The sequence below is a fragment of the Lynx rufus genome, unplaced genomic scaffold (assembly GCF_022079265.1).
Source record: "Lynx rufus isolate CCGP_SWC_20201006 ecotype Redwood Valley unplaced genomic scaffold, mLynRuf1.p SCAF_7, whole genome shotgun sequence".
NCBI lineage: Eukaryota > Metazoa > Chordata > Mammalia > Carnivora > Felidae > Lynx > Lynx rufus.
Genome location: NW_025814889.1, coordinates 4894644 through 4914359, shown reverse-complemented (window position 1 = coordinate 4914359; position 19716 = coordinate 4894644). Strand labels below are relative to the sequence as shown.

At 41.3% G+C, this 19716-nt stretch overlaps 1 protein-coding gene across 2 annotated transcripts in view; it reads right to left on the bottom strand.

Annotated features, from left to right (window-relative positions):
* TASOR2 (transcription activation suppressor family member 2) overlaps positions 1–16166 on the bottom strand; it is an 80593-nt gene extending 64427 nt beyond the window's left edge. For both annotated transcript variants that reach the window (XM_047066631.1, XM_047066632.1), the window contains exon 1: positions 16011–16166. In XM_047066631.1, the coding sequence (XP_046922587.1) occupies positions 16011–16080 (70 nt within the window). In that variant the 5' untranslated portion in view covers positions 16081–16166. The remainder of the gene's footprint in view (positions 1–16010) is intronic.
* Positions 16167–19716: the final 3550 nt, after the last annotated feature.

Here is a 19716-nt window from a genome sequence, read left to right as displayed (position 1 = left end):
ATACATGCATGAATCTCAAAAACATTAAACTGGACAAAAGAAATCAGACATAAAAAGTACACACTGTAGGATCCATACATACATGAAGTTCTAGAATTGGTAAAACTAATCTGTAGTGATAATCGTATCAGTGGTTGTTGCCGGTGGAGGGCAGGAATAGAAAAACTGATTGCAAGTGAAGCAGGCATGAAGGAACTTTCTGGGGTGATATAAATATCCTATATTTTTATGGGTGTGTTGCTCACAGGGTGCACACATTTACCAAAATTCACTGAACTATATACTTAAAATGTGTTTAGCACCAAATATGGATATGAGATAGCATATAACATCTGACCCAAATCCAGTAAAATTACTGGATTTTATGTGACCATAAAAAAAAAATTAATCTCAAGAGCCCCATGCTTAAAAAAAAAACAAAAACCAAGAACTACTTATAAATGACATAAGTTAAATTATAATGAAATTTAAAATGTTTGAACTGAATGACAATGAAAACACCTATCTGAACTTAGGCACATGCAAAATATCTACAAGAAAAAACTACAAGAAAACCATTAATTTTAAACGTACGTGTTAAAGAAAAACATTTGAAAATCAGTGAACTGAAGAGTCAATTCAAGAACTTAGAAAACAGAGAAGTGGTAAATTCAAAGAAAATAAGCAAAGGAAGTAAGTAATAAAGATTAGAAGCTAATTGAATAGAAGAACAAAGAACCACAGAGCAGGAACATATGTGGTACATATCCCCCCACCTGAGCCTTTTCTCACATATTTATATCAGTTAACTACTGCTTAGTAACAAGCCATCTCAAAATTCAGTAGATTACAACCACAATCATTTACTACTGCTCACATTTCTACAATGTGGGCTGAATTAGGCTTAGTCCAGCTGGCATAGCTCCGATCCATCTCTCTCATCTTCCTTCAGCCAGTGAACTAGCAGAGGCATGTTTTTCTCATGGAAATAGCAGAGGTGCAGAGAACAAATGTAGAACACCAAGTCCTCTTAAGGTTTATCAGGCCTGAAACTAACATACTGTCATTTCTACCTGATATTATTGCCCACACCAAGTCATACAGCCAAACTCAAAGTCAGCGGGGAGGAAGAGATATCCTGTCCCTTTAGTGGGAAGAAATGCAGAGTCAGGGCAGGAAGGCAAAGAGGAGGAGAGCCCTGGGCTTCATAATACAATTGATAGTGATGATGGTTGTACATCCTTGTGAATATACTAAAAACTAATTAAAAACCAATGTAATAAAATACTACATTAAAAAAATAAGAAAGAAATGCAATCTACCACAGTATCACCGTAAGGATGTTGTGCATATTGTTTTTCATATTTAAACAAGATGAATTATCCTGAACCAGCAGAATGCTCAGGATGTAGGCAGGGGTGAGAGCAGTTTTCCGTTTTCTTAATTTAGGAGTTCCCCCTTCTTCGTTCCTGCATCCAAGGATTTTTGAAAAAATAATACGGTTCCTTTGTTGTCAACCTGCAAGTGTACTGTGGATCAGGAGGGTGTGTGTACTTCCAGCTCTGTTTTCCTCTTCAAGATCACTAAGAAGACACATCCCTTGCTTTCCAAGGTTATATACTCACTTCTAGGGAGTATTTTGCTGGCTCATTTTAAGATCTCTGGGCCACTCAGGTACTTTCCAATTCCTCTCTGCATTCCTTAACGGACACTATACGGCTGTTCAGTCTCAGCCTGGTAGGCAACAATTCTTTTAGGATGGGACTGCTGCCAGGACTGGACGGCTGCTGGAAATTTCTGAGCTATGCCCCCTCTGCACAACTCTGCCTTTTCTCATAGAACTGCTGGGGCTTCCGAACAGTACTTATGTATATATTCAAGTTTACCGGGTTTCTTTTTCTCCTTCACTTGTTCAAAATGTAGTCTGAGAACTGCCCCCTGCCTCCCATTCTTTATGGAAGTAGAATGATTAAAAACTAATCTGGCCTTGTTCCTTTTGGAACTATACGTTCAGTCTGATGATTTGGTTTCATTCTGTTTTGTTCTTCAGGGCATCAGACAGAAGACCCATTCAACCCACAAACTCACATCTTCCAGTTCTGGGACTAGATGGTGGTTTCCTCCCACTGTGTAAGACAAAAGACCTCCTTGACTGGTGCTCTATCTTTCTTATCTTCGCACCCTTATTTTCTAATGCTTGTGGCCATTTTATTTTGGGGGGAGAGTTCTTCAGCTTTATTATCCAATCCTTATATATTTTTTTCTGCTCTTACAGAGCCCTTTTCTGTTTTCGAAATAATTAAAAAAAAATAGAACCTCCTCTTCTTTCATGGATGTCGTATCATTTCTAAAGATGCTATAGTTTTATTTGGTTGAAGTTTCTTCTGTTAACTGCAGTCAATTTATTTCTACCAAGCTCCTTTTATTTCCTACTTGTTTATCCCTGTTTGATTTCTTTCATGTTAGACACTTGCGCCCAGTGGCTGGGGATCCTCTGCTGTCCATTTATGTTTACACGTGAGGCACTTAAAGCTGCCTGAAAGTCTGGTGCATCAACAGTGCTTCTTGACCAGCAGCCCTTACTCTTTCACATGATCTGATGGTGATGCAGCTGTTGAGTCGGGCAAACTCCCAAAGTCCGTGTCTGTTAAATGTTTTGCCATGGTTTGGTAAGTTTCCCCAGAAAAGATTCCTTTAATATCTTGTTTAGAGGGAGCATAAGCTTGACTATTCGTTCTGAGAATCACACAGGAAGACAGTTCTGGTCTCACGCTTCAGTACGCTTTCACTTAATCTTCATTTTCATTGAGGTGCTCTGCCCCTACCTCTGCTGTCTGGCACGCCCACTGAACGTCTCCTGAGTGTCAACCTTCAGTCCTCTGTCTGGGTAGAGGGGAGGTAGACAGTTGTCTGGGTGCAGACAGCAGGGAAGGGAATCCAGAGCGTGAAAACTACAAAAATCATCACTCAGACCTTCTATTTCCACTCCACCCTTTATTCCCACCTTGACAAGTACCCGGTACTTCTAAATCCTGAGCTGCTGCCAGACTGCCTGGTGGGACTACGCCTGCCCCTTGATGGCTTCCGGGTCTTCAGCCTTCAGCATCCTCTAATCCACAAAGTCACTTACCACCTGACCATCTTCTTTCTAGTTTCCCAAAGCTGACTGCACCTGGCATCTACTTTCCCATGCTCTTTTTGTGGATTTACAACTTTATTGTTTTACCGTAACCTCAGTGGGATTTCCAGAGGGTGTATACAACTGGACATGTTACACTACAAGTGTCTACTTAATATAAGTCTTAATTTCTTCAATTAAAACATGTGGACTATATCCTCTAACTCTGGTAGTTACTATTGCCAGTGGTTGTTACTTTAACTTTTATCATTATGAAGACTTCACTTACTTAATGTATTGGCCGCAGACCTAAGTATGTATCAAATAGCCAATAAATATTTCACCTAAAAAGAATTACCTTTTAGTGCGTATATACTCAATAAGCAGGTCTTCATATCACAAAAAGTACAATCTCAAGTAGATCTTCAATGATATTTCTCGCACGGCACTCTCTCCCTTCCTTTCAGAGTACTTGTTATGATTCACAATTGCATATTCATAGTTACTTCAGTAATGTCTACTTCCCCAATGAATCAAGCCCTATGAGGGCAGAAACCATTTCTGTTTTGCTTACTCAGCATCCAACCCAACGCCTGGCATACAGTAAATATGTAACTGGTAACTAGATAAAAGAGTACATAATATTTAGACTATTTAATCTGTCCCAAAACTCAGTAAAAGGAATCAAGTTTCCCATCTTGAAAGCAGTCAAGTGCTAGTACCAAAGTCTGACAAAGAAAACATAAAAAAAGAAATTAAAGATTTACCTCTCTTATGAATACAGATTACTAAAATCTTAAAACATATGCACTGGCAAAAAGAATCCATCAGGATGTGAAAACGATAACAGGTATCAATCCAGATTCATTATAGGATTGTTAAAAATTGGTTCAATAAATAGGAAATCCAAACATTTAACTAACAACATCGATAGGTGGAAGTAAGACAACCACAGAGAGGCTGCTGGGTGGTGGGGTGACGCAGAAGAGAAACCAAATGGCAGACTGTCAAAACGAAGTTACCTTCTACCTGGTTATATTACGATGCCTTATAATGTGCAAATTTTTGTTGAAGAGGGTTTTTTTAATTTATGGATTATCTGTCACACTTAATCTAAAAAACAAGCTAAGATGCTCCCAAATGGAAGATTTATTTAATAACATAGAAAAATGTCCTACCATAAACTGTTTAGGGGAAAGAAAAGCAAATTACAAAAGAGAAGCATATGTACCCATACACCTTTAAGAACACACAACACAGTTTAAACAACAGTCGTCTTCTGCATAACACTTAACAACATCCACTATCTTTCTTGTTTATTTGGTTATCCTCTCAGCACTAGTTTATTCATTTCATGAGTACAGGGAATCTGTCCTTTTCCAAGCTGTATCCCCAGTGCCTAGATTAGTGCCTGGTACACAATAAGGTTTCAATAAACACTTATGTAATGAATCAATTCATTTTCCAGATCATTTTTCTACTCACCTTGACCCACCTTCCCCTGACTTACCACTGAGTTCCAGCTATACTGATCTTTCTGATTCACGCTCTTTCCTCTTTTCAGACCTTTGCATATGCCGTTATTTCTGACTAAAATGTTCTTTCTCCTGTTCCATCCATGGCTTAGTTCCTGTTCTTCCTTTAGTGAAATCTACAAGTTTTTCCCTCAGAGAAACCTTGTTTTCTTTAAAGCACTAGTGTTTTCTTTAAAGCACTCATTACAACATGCAATTATTTTATCAATTTCCTTTTTGGGGGCTCATCTCCCCCACCAGACTGTAAGATCTATGCAGGCAGATACTCTCTCTTGTTCACCAGAGTCCCCAGTGTCCAGCAGAGCTCACAGCACCACGGGAGGTACTCAATACCAAGTTATCTTTAGGTGGGTCAAGTATAGGTAATTTTTGTTTTTGTTTTTTTGTAACTTTTTGTATTATCTAAAAGTTGACATAAGCATAAATACAATCTGGGGGAAATAAAGCAATTTTCACTTTGTAAAAAAAAAAAAAAAAAAAAAAAAGAGATCTCCTACAGCCCTAAGTGGAAGCAAGCTAGTTTTTTAAATATGAAGACAAAGTAAAGAAAACAAGTGGAAATAACAGTTGCTATAAGGCAAAACAATGGAGCCCCATAAACAAAGTGTTCTGTTAAAAAAAAGAAAATACTATGGAATGAGAAACGTAGGATTTTCACAAAATTTTTAAAAGATATAAAAAAGTTTGCCAGACACAAAAGTTTAAATGTTTTCTCATGCCCAGATAATCATACACAGAAGGAATAAAAAAGGAAATGTGAACGAAGCACAAAACACCCGTATCACTGTTTTACATTTCAGAAGATGACCTAAAACACGGACCGTCTGCACACACGGGAGAGAGAGCAATCCTGCTCTCTAGAAGTTTCCGCAAGGGCTTCCTCACCACCATACTTACAGAATCCAGGGAGGACTGCGGAGCAAGGACCTCCGGAAGCCTTTATGGACCAACCTGTTCCTGAAGCCCCTCCCCCTTCCAACCTGTTCCTGAAGCCCCTCCCCCCCCAAAGCTTGATTCCCTAAAGTCCCCTAAAGGTTAGACACCTAGTCTGTCCCTTCTTCCAGTCTCGCTGGTGCCCGGCGCTGGGGAAGGCAGCTGGCCGGCCAGCTGGGGCGCCCTGGCAGCAGTGGGGGGCCGGGCCCGCGCTGGGGGCCGGTCCCTCCCTCACCTCATGGTACATGGGGCAGGGGGCTGCGCCCCTGCCCCGCCGGCCCGGTCGGCCCCCTCCCGCCAGCAGAGGCCAGTGCGGCAGCCAGGGCGGCGCGGGGCTGCTCCTTTTAAAAGTCAACGAGGACCGCCGACCGCGAGCCGGCGCACGGCGTAGGCGCAGGGCCCAGACCCCCAGGTGCAGACCCCGGCAAGGGGGTCGTGGGAGCTGCAATCAGGTTCCAGGGCTGGCGGATCAAGCGGAGCGCCCTTGGTCCTTCCTCCTCTGAGGTCTCCCAATACCCCTAGGTGTTCATAGGTATTTTACAGTGACTGCTCTAAGCTTCCGTTTCTTCAAGGGTCTTGCCCACGGGCTCTCAGCCGTGATGACGGATGGCAAACCTCAGATCTAAGCTGAAATCCAGGCCTTTTCACTACAGTGATCCCCAATTATTCCAAATCAGTGCCCCTATAAAGCTTTCCCAGTATTGTCTATATAAATCCACCAGTTACAGTTTCATGGGGCTTTCTTGTAGAATTTACAAAAATAGGTCCATAGAACATGATTTTGAGTACTCCACATACTCCAGGAGATGCTGATATCAAGCACCTGTGGTCAGGATGGGGGTTCCCTCTCTCTCTCTCTCTCTCTCTCTCTCTCACACTCACACACACACACAGCCCCGCAGCCCTAACAAAATCTACCAAAAATAAAACTGAGGGAGGGGGCATGAAGTATTTGGCCTGACCCAAGGACATCTTTGCTTTTCACTCATGTTTTAACAAAGTTAGAGAAGACATCCACATGCATTTCCCAAACCATATCTGCATTTGCTAGAGGAAAATCTAATCAGGAGATCCTAGAGAATCATTACCACTATTGTGTTGTACATACAGAAAACATTCAGGAAAATCTGAACTCACAAAGCAAATTGCTTAAATCATAATGAATCACGTCGATTAATTATGTAGTATTTAAAATAACAAACTCACTTTGGGTATTTAGTATATCCAGTGGAAGAGAAATTTTTTTAAAAAAAACATTTTTGGAGGATTATATCCATTGTGTGAAATGAGATCTACCCACGCATTATGACATTTTCATTTAACTTTCATTTACTTTTGGATTTAACATTCAATTTTTAAAGATAGGTTTAACATCCTCAGAATCCACTCTGACAGTAAAAAGTATTTTTGTATATCAAGCAGATGCTTATAATCTTGTATCTACCAAATTTTGTTTTCTCTCTTGCCATGCTATATAGATTCTTTGGCCACTATATTTTCCACGTTCAAGATTATGCACCTTTTGGGGCGCCTGGGTGGCGCAGTCGGTTAAGCGTCCGACTTCAGCCAGGTCACGATCTCGCGGTCTGTGAGTTCGAGCCCCGCGTCAGGCTCTGGGCTGATGGCTCAGAGCCTGGAGCCTGTTTCCGATTCTGTGTCTCCCTCTCTCTCTGCCCCTCCCCCGTTCATGCTCTGTCTCTCTCTGTCCCAAAAATAAATAAATGTTGAAAAAAAAAATTAAAAAAAAAAAAAAAAGATTATGCACCTTTTACTGGAACCATTTCGAAGTTTATATGGTGTCATTTTTAGACATCTGTAGAAAGTAACTGACCTTTGTTCTGGCTCCTTATCAAACCGGATTAACTAATTTGTGCCTTAAACTATCAGCCTGCAATGAAATGGCTGCATGACACTTACTCCTGTATTTATTACAAGGACATTGTTAGGTAGTTTTGTACCTCTTACAAGAAAATCCTAAGAATAAATTTTTCTCAGGGACAATTACATTTTCAAACCTGCTTTGGATTCGTTTGTCACATATGATGAAAGAGTGACCTAATTTGTGCCATAACAAAAATGATTTTTTTTTTTGCTCACACCCCTAGAAATATCCCATTCCAAATGCACTGGGCAAAGAAGAGGCCTCTTCGCTGACAGTGGCTCCCAGAGAAAGGATAACCACAGGTAAAGCAGGTACTTCAACTGGTCAAACTGGATCTCAGGAGTTGGGGTCTTGAATATTCTAATGAGGGAGGGAGCAGGTGTACTCAAAAAGTTCTAAACAGGGTCCATTTCACCATGCCAAGGAAAGTAGTGAGTCTTTACACAGAATATAGCAAGGGATTTAGTTATCCAATTAAGTTATTATTAAAATCTTATTAAGGGAAAACAAAGTATGCCCCAGACATTTCTTATGATAAAAGCAGTAATTTTAAAAAGAGAAGCCAAATTTAAAACAAAAACAAAAGGCCAACTGAATTAACCAATAAAAACTGTTACTTTTAGCATAAATGAAATAACCTTGTGGCAAATATAATCAAGAAAAAAAAATTAAATATCAGAAAAGGAGGCTATAACCACAAATACAGGAAAGATATTCCTAAAATTATAAGTTATCATACACAGCTTATACCAATTAATTTGAAAACTATAAAAATATACTTTACCAACATTGGTCTAAAAAGAAGAAACGTCTAAAAAAACCATTTACGATGAAAGCACAGAAACGGTAGTCATAGTCCTACCCCTTCTCCCAAAAGACTAGTTCCAGAGTTTCATTGTCAAGTTTCACTTCTCACTTATCAGATTATCATAAATCCATTCGTTTGGCAATGCATTCTGTTGGGGAAGGCTGTAAGAGACAAAGTGAAGAGAAAAGCAAAAGAACAGGAGAAAATATTTACTATATATACAGATTATAAAAGACTGATTTATACATTAAGATGGACAGATCAACAGAAGATAGAATTGGAAATTCACAGTTCAGGAATTATGAATAGCTAACAAACACATTTCAAAACATCTCTAATTTATGGATTTAAGAAGCCAAACAATTCCAAGCAAGATAAAGATACATTACTCTGAAATAGCAAGAGCTAAAGACAAAAAGAAAAATACCAAAGCAGCCAGAGAAAAAGGAATTGAGAGACTGGCAGCTGACTTCTCAATAGCAATAATGGAAAAAAACGAAGGAATGAGGAAGGAGATCTTCAGTGTACTAAACAACTGCCAACAGAAACCACTCTATTTAGCAAAAACATCTTCCGTAAATGACAGTGAAACAAAGACAATTTCAGGCAAACAAAAGCAGGGACAGTTCATCATCAAATGACCCTTCAGTAAAAGCCATCCCAAGGGATATTCTTTGAACAGAAGGAAAAGGGCCCTAGAGGATGTTCTAAAAGATAAAAGCAGTTGGGCACCTGGGTGGCTCAGTCGTTCAAGCATTAGACTTCAGCTCAGGTCCTGATCTCACAGGTCCTGATCTCACAGTTCCTGAATTCAACCCCCACGTCAGGCTCTGTGCTGACAGCTCAGAGCCTGAAGCCTGCTTCCAATTCTGTATCTCCTTCTCCCCTGCTCACACTTTCTCTCTCAAAGATAAATAAAGATTAAAAAAAATTTTTTTTAAATAAAAGATAAAAGCAGCAATAGAGAAAAGTAGTACAAATGTGGGGAAATGTAAATAAGCACCAACTGTAAAACACAACATTCATTCTAAACAGGCCTCCTTCTGTCTGGTAAGAATATTATTTAAAAAATTAAAATATATAACATATAAGTCATACAGGGGCTGAGTGAAGTTAAATTTTTGAGGTTCTTGTATTGTCTAAGAGGAAGGTAAAAGTATTGTTCTGCTTTGTTTTAGGTTAAAAAAATTTTTTAATGTTTATTTTTGACAAAGAGAAAGAGAGAGAAAGAGAGAGAGAGAGAGAGAGAGAGAGGGAGAGAGGATGAGCGGGGGAGGGGCAGAGAGACGGGGAGACACAGAATCCGAAGCGGGCTCCAGGCTCTGAGCTGTCAGCACTGAGCCTGATGACGCAGGGCCCGAACTCACGGACCGCGAGATCATGTCCTGAGCCGAAGCAGGAGGCTCAACTGCCTGAGCCACCCAGGTGCCCCTGTTTCAGGTTTTTAAATGTCAAGGATGCATATTTCTGGGAGAATTATAAAAAGAAAAAAAAAGTTTATTTTCCAAACTAGGACATGGGGAAAATGGAATGATAAAGATATTAAATGAATATTTAATAAATAACAAAAGGGAGAGAAAAGAAACATAGAAAAGCCAGGACAAACAGCACAAAATAAGAGCAATTACAGTGAATGTAAATAGGTTATATGTCCCATGCCCTAAAACTGCATTTTAAAAAAAATTTTCTCCTATTTATTTATTTTGTAAGAGAGTGGATGGAGGAGGGGCAGAGACAGAGAAAGAGAGAGGGAGGGAGAGAATCCCCAGCAGGGTCTACGCTGTCAGCACAGAGCCTGACATGGGGCTCGATCTCACAAACCGTGAGATTGTGACCTGAGCGGACATCAAGAGATGGGCTTAACTGACTGAGCCACCCTGGAGCCCCTAAAACTGCATTTAAAAATTCCAACAGATACTCTTTAAAAGAGACATCAAAAACATACAAGTGCCTGAGTCTATAACTTTTTCCAAAGAGTTTAACAAATGAATAAAAAACACAAAAAGAAATGTATGATAGAGAAAATCATGAAGTGTAACAGACTATGAGCAAGATGAATTAACAGCATGGAGGGAAGGGAAAAATATTCAACATCAAAACTGATAAAAGGAGACATAATTACATACACTTCACTCATTAAAAATAGCAAGAGGGTACTTTTAACAACTCTGTGCCTATAAATATTAAAAATTCAGACAAAATAGAGACCTACAAAAATCTAATCAATATTGACAATTTTTTTAATGTTCAGTAATCCTGTAACCACTAAAAAAAATTAAATCACTAGTCAAAAATTTGCCACCAATAAAATTTCAGATGCAAGTGGATTCAATGGTAAATTCTACCACAACTGGTTATCTACTGAGAATAAAATTAAATTATATCTATATTCCACACTACCCACAATTAAGAATCCCAAGTATACAGACATAAAATGAAAATCTTTAAAATTACATCACAGAAAGAAAAGGTATTTGCAACCCATTTAACTATAAAACATTAGTACCCAGAATGTGTAAAGAAGTCCTACAGTCCAACAACCCAATAAAAAACAGAAATGGGTAGGTGATATGAACAGTACAAAGGAAAAAAAAAAAGGCTTTTAAACTTATGAAAAGATGCTCAGTCATAATGATCTGTAAATGGATTTATCAAACTGTCAAAATATACAAGTTTAGCAATGCATCCTGTGGGGGGGGGGGGGAGGTAAGGGGGAGGGTGCTTTAGGAAAACAGTTACTTCAGTATACCGCAGGTAAGTGCAAAATCCCAGGAAATGGAGTTTGGCAATACTTCTCAAAATTTCAAAAGCATTTAACCTTCAACCCAGTAATCACAGTTCTGGAAATTAATATAACAGAAAAACCTGCTCACATACAAAAGGACAATTCTACAGAATTACTCCATGCACCATTGTTTTTAACCACAAAAGACCAGAAACAAATGATCTATGACTGACTATTGTTCTTATTCTGTAGAATGAGCATGCCTTCTGTATACTGATTTGCATATAAGACTTCTAGGATATACTGGTAAGTGGGGGAAAAAATGTAGCATAGCACAAATCAGATTAAGAAAGTGGAATATAGGGTGCCTGGGTGGCTCAGTTGGTTAAGTGTCTGACTTTGGCTCAGGTCATGATCTTACGATTCATGGGTTCAAGCCCCACATCAGGGGTCTGTGCTGACAGCTCAGAGCCTAGAGCTGCTTTGGATTCTGTGTCTCTGACCCTCCCTCCCGCTCTTTCAAAAACAAAAACAAAACAAAAACTATAAAACACAAACAAAAATAATGCAACTGTTTAAGATAACCAAAGGATGGGGTTCAAAGCAGCACACTAAATATCACTGAATACTTCATCTGTTTCCTGCCTGTAGAACGCAGACATTTATGATGTGTTCTGGGCGACTGTTTCTGTACTATCTTAAAAGACCTCTCACGGGAAGAACATAATTTAAATGGAGATGAGCGGGGCACCTAGGTGGCTCAGTCAGTTAAGCATCCGACTTCACTTCGGCTCAGGTCATGATCTGGCTTCACTGTTCGTGAGTTTGAGCCCGGTGTCCAGCTCTGTGCTGACAGCTGGGAGCCTGTAGGCTGCTTCGGATTCTGTGTCTCCCTCTCTCTCTGCCCCTCTCCCACTTGTACTCTCTTTCGAAAATAAATAAATGTCTAAAAAAATGCATTAAAGAAAGAGGAATATAAAAACAAACACTGGAAAAAAACAAACACTGGGGAATGAGTTGGACAGTACAGGAAAGATTTTTTCTGTGTATGTCTTTATATATTTTTAATTGTTTAATTATTCTAATTTTTAAATAGAGTTCATCAACTTGTACATACAATACATGTAAGAAAAATTCATTCATATGAATAAGAGAAAACAAGTACCCAATAGAAAAAGTGACAAAAAACATTACACACAAATAAACATTTAACTTCTTTTAATAAACATTTAACTTCTTTTATATAATTACAGAAATGCAGTTTAAAGCCACAATAACATTTCATTTCCACTAGACCAGCAAAAATTAAAAACTGGGCAATGCCAAACGTGGAGAGATTTCATTCAAAATTAGTGGAGAATAAATCAAAACTACAATTTGGAAAAAGTTACACATTACCTAATGAAACTGAACCCGCGCATGTCCTCCTAGTGGGTCTAGCAATTCCATTACTAGTATGCCCAAGGAAGAGTATTCTATACACTCACTTGAAGATGAACAAGAATATATATGGCAGCACTAATTATAACAGCCCCATGTTGGAAATAACCAATATGTTCATAAAGAATAAAACGGATAAGCATATAATCCATTTCTAACACATTCGTACAGTAGATTACTATACACTATACTTCAATGAAAATGAATGTATTACAGCGCTGGTTCCCAAAGTGGTGATGACGCTTAAGTGGGTTCTTTGATACATACCACAAGGTGTCCTAATTTGAGAGATCTACATAACTCAGTAGACTAGTATCTACTGCATGACCAATGTGTAGATGAAATATCCCTTCCAAATTCAAGATAGACCAATGGGTTTTCATGTCACAGAGTTTGAGAAGTTCACTGACATGACTTCAAATTTTACACTACAGCTAACCTTTAAAAAAACTGTTGGGCTTTGAGGAGTATCAGAGAAAAATATAACTATCTTAAAAGGTTATTAAAACATTTCTCCCTTTCCTAAATACACAGCTGAGTGAGTCTGGATTTTCTTCACATACTTTTGTTCTGGTTTTTTTTTTTCATTTTTTAAAATGTTTATTTACTTTTGAGACAGAGAGAGAGAGAGCAAGTGAGCGAGCAAGCTAGCAGGGGAGAGGCAGAGAGAGAGGGAGACACAGAATCTGAAGCAGGCTCCAGGCTCTGAGTTGTCAGCACAAAGCCTGACGCAAGGCTCAAACCCTTGAACTGTGATATCATGGCCTGAGGCAAAGTTTGATGTTCAACTGTCTGAGACACCCAGGTGCCCGTTCCTCATATACTTTCAAACAGAACAATATATTGCAACAGACTGAATGCAGAAGCAGACATGATACTGAGACATTAAAGGTATTTGCAAAAATGTAAAAACAATGCCACTCTTGTCACTAATTTTTGAATAGTTTTTTTCATTAAAATGTTATTTATATTAAGATGTAAGAGGCTTATTATCATTATTTTGAGGTGCCAATACATATACTAATAGATACTGTATCTGCTATACTTAAGATCAGTTTTAATAACTAACATGATATAATCCATATAAAAAAAAACGCTTTAGGGTCCTCGACAGTTTTTAGGATCATAAAGGAGTCATGAGACCAAAGAGTTTCTGAATTACTGAACTACAGGCACATGCTTCAATACTGATGAATTTCAGAAACATAATGTTTAAGTGATTCACATAATTCAAAAACAGGTGAAAGTAAACAGTGTGTTGATTAAGAATATATACCTAAGTGATAAAACTGCACAGAAAGGCAAGGGAATAATTAACACAAAATTCAGGATGACCATGGTGATGGGGCAGCAATACACGCTTCTGGGGAGAGGCACACACAAAAGCTTGTAAGGTGCTTGTGACGTCCTGTTAAGCTGGGCACACAGATATACTTTTTTTTTTTTTAACAGTACATATAAATGGTATACTTCACGACAAAAATTTTAATAGAAGAAACAAAGGGACATACCTACTCTCCTAGAAGGAAAAACTCAAAAGAATGTCTCTTCTCAAATTAATCTATAAATTCAATGCAATCACAAACAATATGCCAATATCCCAAGATTTTCTATAGAACTTGGAAAGATGGTTCTAAATTTCACCTGGAAGAAAAATGCAAAAAAAGCCCAAAGCTTTTTTCAAAAGAAAGTACCAAAATGTATTACAAAGCTACAATAATTAAAACAGTGCGGTAGTAGCTAAATGGGTCAAAGAGTTTTGAACCCAATTAAGGGGGGAAAAAAAAGGCAAGGATTATGACCCAGCCAAAATGTCCTTCCACCCAAGGAAGATAAAAACTAAAATAAGATGTTATTTTCAAGTTAGAAAATTAGTCAGATACGAAAGAAATACTGTTAACGTCCACTGCTGGCTAGCTAGCAGGGAAATAAAGCATACCCTTAGATAGTAGATATTTAAGGATACACTATTTGAGGACAATTTCACAGCATTAATAGCCAGCATTCTCATAGGGAATCAACTCTTCAGAAATACTATCACTGGCACACGATGCATTGCTTGTCACAAGAAAAAAAAAATAACTAGAACATCGTAAAACTTGAAAATAAATGTCCACCAGTAATAAAAGACCCGTTTCGTAATGGTAAAGACGCCATTACCTATTTAACTACACTAAGTAGACAATATACTACATGCATTTAACAAACACTACGTCTCGAGTGTTTTTAGGCACTTCGGGAATTTTAATTCATTTGAGCAACTATGTCTGGAGTTCAGCAGATGCTTGCAATACAGCTCTTTTTAAAGAGACCCGGTTACACTGGGGCAAATGTCCCGAAAACCCCACATTTCAAACACTGTTCTCTGTCTTCCCTACAGTCATCATGTACACTTGGTCCCTTTTTACTTTCCTCTAGTCTGGGTTAGTCATTCACGGATGGGCTGAACACGCTGCCTGGCCCTGTCCAGTTCGAGAAGGCAGGTCTTCCAACCGAAGAGTATCGTCACAGCTGCTTTGTTAGGAAACTCCGGAGTCGGCTTCCTCCCAATCTCACACCCCTTTCCCCCTTCCGACACTTAAAGCACCAGCGGGCCCTTGGATCGCTAACGTTACCCCAGTAACACCGTATACTCTCTCGACACTTAAAAGTTCCTGGTGTATTTTTTTGCTCATGAACCCCACCGGCCTAACTTGACCTTACAGGGAAAGTAAAAGAAGGGTAAGGCGGGCCTATTTCAGCTTTTGACTTCAAACAGACCAGTACGGATTCCGTGAAACCTGAGGATGTGCAAAGCGCCCTCCTCAAGCCCCGAGGTTAACGTGCCGCGTTCCCCGACGCAACGCGGCTGGGTGGCTGAACGCGCGGGGTGGGCGTGCACAGACACAACTACCACCCGGCTTAGGCGCCCCTGGAGTCTTCTGCCCAACGACCCGCCCCGTGCACGGACCCCCTCCCTCCAGCCCTGCGCGAAGGAAGGAAAGGTCCCGCACCGCCGTGGATTCACCCAGAAGGAAGGAAACCCGAGAGGCAGACCTCACACACAAGCCTTAAAAAAAAAAAAAACAAAAAAAACCGACCGAATAGCCAGTCCGAGCTCGGGGAGCTCGGGGAGCCCGGGGAGCCAAGCTCGCCCGAGTACGGATCGTTCCACCGCCCGCCGGGGACGCGCAGCTCGGGGGACGCGCCTCAACAGCCCTGGACGTTGTGCCTCCCAGGGGGAAAGAGCACTCCGGAAGCCCCCCCACGGACGTGTCAAATGCTGACGTCGCGGCCACGAGCTGGGGTCCCTCGGCCAGCAGCACCGCGAACGGCCGCGGGCGACCAAGGGTGGACTCCTCGAAGGAGCAGCGCCGCCCAAGCCAGCCTGAAATCCACCCCGCCCCCCGCCCCGAGCAAACCCGCAAGGAAGCGTCTGGCACCCGGCAAGCGAGAAAAGCAGGCGACGGCAAACGTCAATTAGAACCGGGTTTGAGTGACAATAGCGAAGCCCCGACGAGTCTCCGCGAAAGCGCCCGCCGGGAGGACGGCGGCTCCTCCGGCCAGCCTGCCAGGTGCACCGAGGGGCGCCCAGCCCGGGGGAGGCTCACCTGTCTTCGGAGCTGCCGCCGCCGCCGCCGCCCCCCGGAACCTCAGGTTCTGGTTCAGTTTCTTCCCCATGCTCGCAGCCGCCCGCTTCTCCACGCAGGCGCTTCCTCCCTCGCGGTCCCCGCGGCCGAATGTGACAGGGACTTCCGGGCTGATTCACCACCCGCCGAGCCCGTCCTTCTCCCCGGCCGCCGACTCGCCGGCTCCGGGACCTTCTGAGGGAGCCGTCGGCGCGGTCTGCACAGGCTCTCCAGAGGCGCGCCGCGCGTCCTTCCCCTCCGCACCGACCCCGGCAGCGCCCGGCGGCCCCGGCGCCCAGCCCGCAGGCACCGCCACGCTCGTCAGCCAAATGTCGCTCTTGCCACAGAAACTCATAGGAAAGAACGGACCCCGAGACGCGCCCCGACCTGAGAGAACATGTCGATTACCTCAGACACAGAGGCACGAAACCGGAAGTAAAACCCCTGGCCTCAGGAACCGGAGAGCTTGGGAGGAAAAAAAAAAAAAAAAAAAAAAAAAGAGAAAGTGAAAACTGAACCGTGGTGAAAGGCAGGAGCCAATCACTGAGTGGGAATCTATGCGCAGGCGCGGGCTGCGGCCGGCGTCCACGCGGCGTTCGCCTCTCCCCATTGCGCAGGCGCGACGCTGCAGCGAGCCCTGGGATTGGAGTACGGAGTCTGGCGTGCGCAGCTGCCGGAGGGGCGAAGTCGAGCGGGGTGTCTCCAGGGCTTGGTGCGTGGCCGGATGCGGAAGACGTTCCCGGGAACATGTCCGGCCGCCATGATGGCTCTGCGTATATTCCAGCCTCTGGCTTGCGTTGGGCTGGAATGTTTGTCTCCCATCGTGTCTCGTGAGGGTGCGGTGGAGACACTTGTTTTGTCTTGCCCCAAAGCCACATTTATAAAACCTTGTAGCTTAATAAATGTTACAGCCCTAAAAATAACCTTAAAAGTTGAAGTGTTAACCTGAAAAATAGAACCGTAATTTTACCAGGCTTATTTATAAACAGACGAAATTGTAAGGGTTAAATTGTAGTGTAGGGGTAACGTGTAGCTTGGGAGAACAGCTTCGTGTTGACACTGTAGTTTGAAAAATAACAGCCTTGCTTTACTCTTGTAAATTACGCTTCATACTCTTGTAAATCAGGCTTCACCAATTAAGGAAACAAAACTTCAAAGAAAAGAACATCAGAGCCAGGGTCAAGGAGAGCCACTGGTTGCAACTTAACCACAGAAAGTCTGAAATAATCACCTCATCCAGCAACTGTTTCTAACTCATCTGGGAACTGTTTCTCTGTTCTGTTCCCAGGTGATGATAAAACAATGTGATCGGCTATAAAAACTCTGTACCCTGACTGTTCGAGGCTGCACTCTGATCAAGAGTGTTGGTCCCGATCTGTCTGCCTTGCCTCTCATTACAATAAACTTTGTTGTGACTATCACTAGTGCCTGTAGCATTCTGTTTCAGGAGTGGTGTGGATGCAACAAAATGTCATTCAAGACATGCACACGGTGGTGAACTACAGGCAAATCCAAAGGACAAAGGAGGAACGTGTACTTTTATAAAGGAGGAAGTTGGGAGAGGGAGTTGTGACATTTCTTTGGAGGAGATATTGTGGTCACTTCTCATTGGCTGGGTTGTTGTCTGGAAGGAGACAAATCTTCCTGCTGGGGTAAGCTTCCACCGGGCCGCCTGGGTGGCTCAGTTGGTTGAGCATCTGACTCCAGCTCAGGTCATCATCTGACAGTTTGTGAGTTTGAGCCCTGTGTTGGGCTCTGTGCTGACAGCTTGAAGCCTGAAGCCTGCTTCGGATTCTGTGTCTCCTTCCCTCTCTGCCCATCCCCCACTCGTGCTCTGTCTCTGTCTCTCAAAAATAAATAAATTTTAGAAAAAAATTTAAAAATAAAAATAAACTAAGCTTCCAGGAGTGGTGCTCATGGAGAACCCTTCATTGCTTCCTGACTTCGTTTTGAATTAGTTTTTTTTCTATTTTCACGCATGTAATATTTAATTAAGTGCATGTAATTAAGTGCATATTTAAATACATGTAATATTTAAGTGCATGTAATATTTAAGTATTTTCCCATGGAAAACACTTCTACATGGTTACAAGAGACCACATATAGCATTAATTCTACAAATGAGAGATATTAAGTACTACAGATAGGAGAAACCAGGCACTATTCCATATGCTGGGAATAGATTTATTAACTCAATAGCTTTCACCTCCCATTCTTTCAGCTCAGGTCATGATCCCAGGGTCGTGGGATTGAGCCCCACATTGGGCTCTGTGATGACAGTGCAGAGCATGCTTGGGATTCTCTCACTTCCTCTCTTTCTCTCTGCCCTTCCCCCATTCATTCTTCCTCTGAATAAGTAAACTTCGAAAAAAAGAAAAACCTTAAAAAAAATAACAGCTTTTATTGTTTACTCTTGCCAGCTGCTAAAGCACTAGGATTATAGTTGGGAACAGCTAGATGAGCACCCTGCATATAATGGAACTTTTTCTAGAAGTGGATATCAAACATTAACAAGTCACCCACAACCTCACCACAACAAAACTAGAATTTCATTTAACAGTACTGCTTTGAAAAGCAAGCTGGAAATGCTGGAGAATGGGGTTGGAGGCTGGCGGCCAGGGGCAGGAGAGGTAGAGCTGCAAGATCTCACTGAATAAGGGACATTTGATGTGAAAGCTCAATAGTAAAAACAGACCAAACTAGTCCTTGGAACACGCGGAGGAAGAGCTTTCCAGGCAGAAGGCAAAGCAAGTGCAAAGTCCCTAGAAATGAAACTAAGCGTGTTCAAGAACTAAAGAGGGTTGGCTGTAGAAATGGAATGAAATAGAATATTTTTAAAATACGTAAAACCAAAATGTACAACTCCCTGATTTATCACAAACCAAATATTCATGAAACAACACTGTGGTCAAGAAATAGAACGCTGCCTAAACCTGAGAAGCTCCATCTTGTGTTCACTCCCAATCAATACCTACCCACCTTCCCTACCATCAAACCTAACCACTAATCTAACTCCCATGATCATCTCTGCCTTATTAGCTTTAGTGCCCAAACATACATCCCTAAACTTCAACATTCATTAGTTTTGCCTGTGGTTTGAACTTCACATAAGTTGAATGATTTTGTACCAAGTTTCTTTGGAGTAACATGGTTAGTGAGACATGTTTTTGTGGATACTTATTCTTTCATTTTCATTGCTATACAGATGTGGCTATAGCATATTTTCTTTATCCATTGTATTATTTTTTAATGTACGTTCAATGCCCAATGTGGGGCTTGAACTCACAACCTTGAGATCAAGAGTCTCGTGCTCTACTGACTGATCCAGCCAGGCACTCCACCATTGTACTGTTGACAGACATTTTGATTGTTGCCAGTTCTTGGCTGTTATGAATAATTCTTCTTGAACATTCTTATTATCCATGTCTCTTGGTGCACATGTACAACATTTATGTTGGGTGTATACCATACTGGACATAATTTGGAATTGTTTCAGCAAATATTTATTCCCTCCCTCCTTATGGTGCTGGCCAAGTTTATTTCTTTACTCCACTATTACTGCTCTTAGTCATGTGAATACTTTTGGTTGATAGACTATTAGCAGACATGTTATGAACAGGAATCTTGAATATCCATATATAGTTCATTTGACTCTTGAGCTCAGATAATGCACAGAAGGAGACCATGT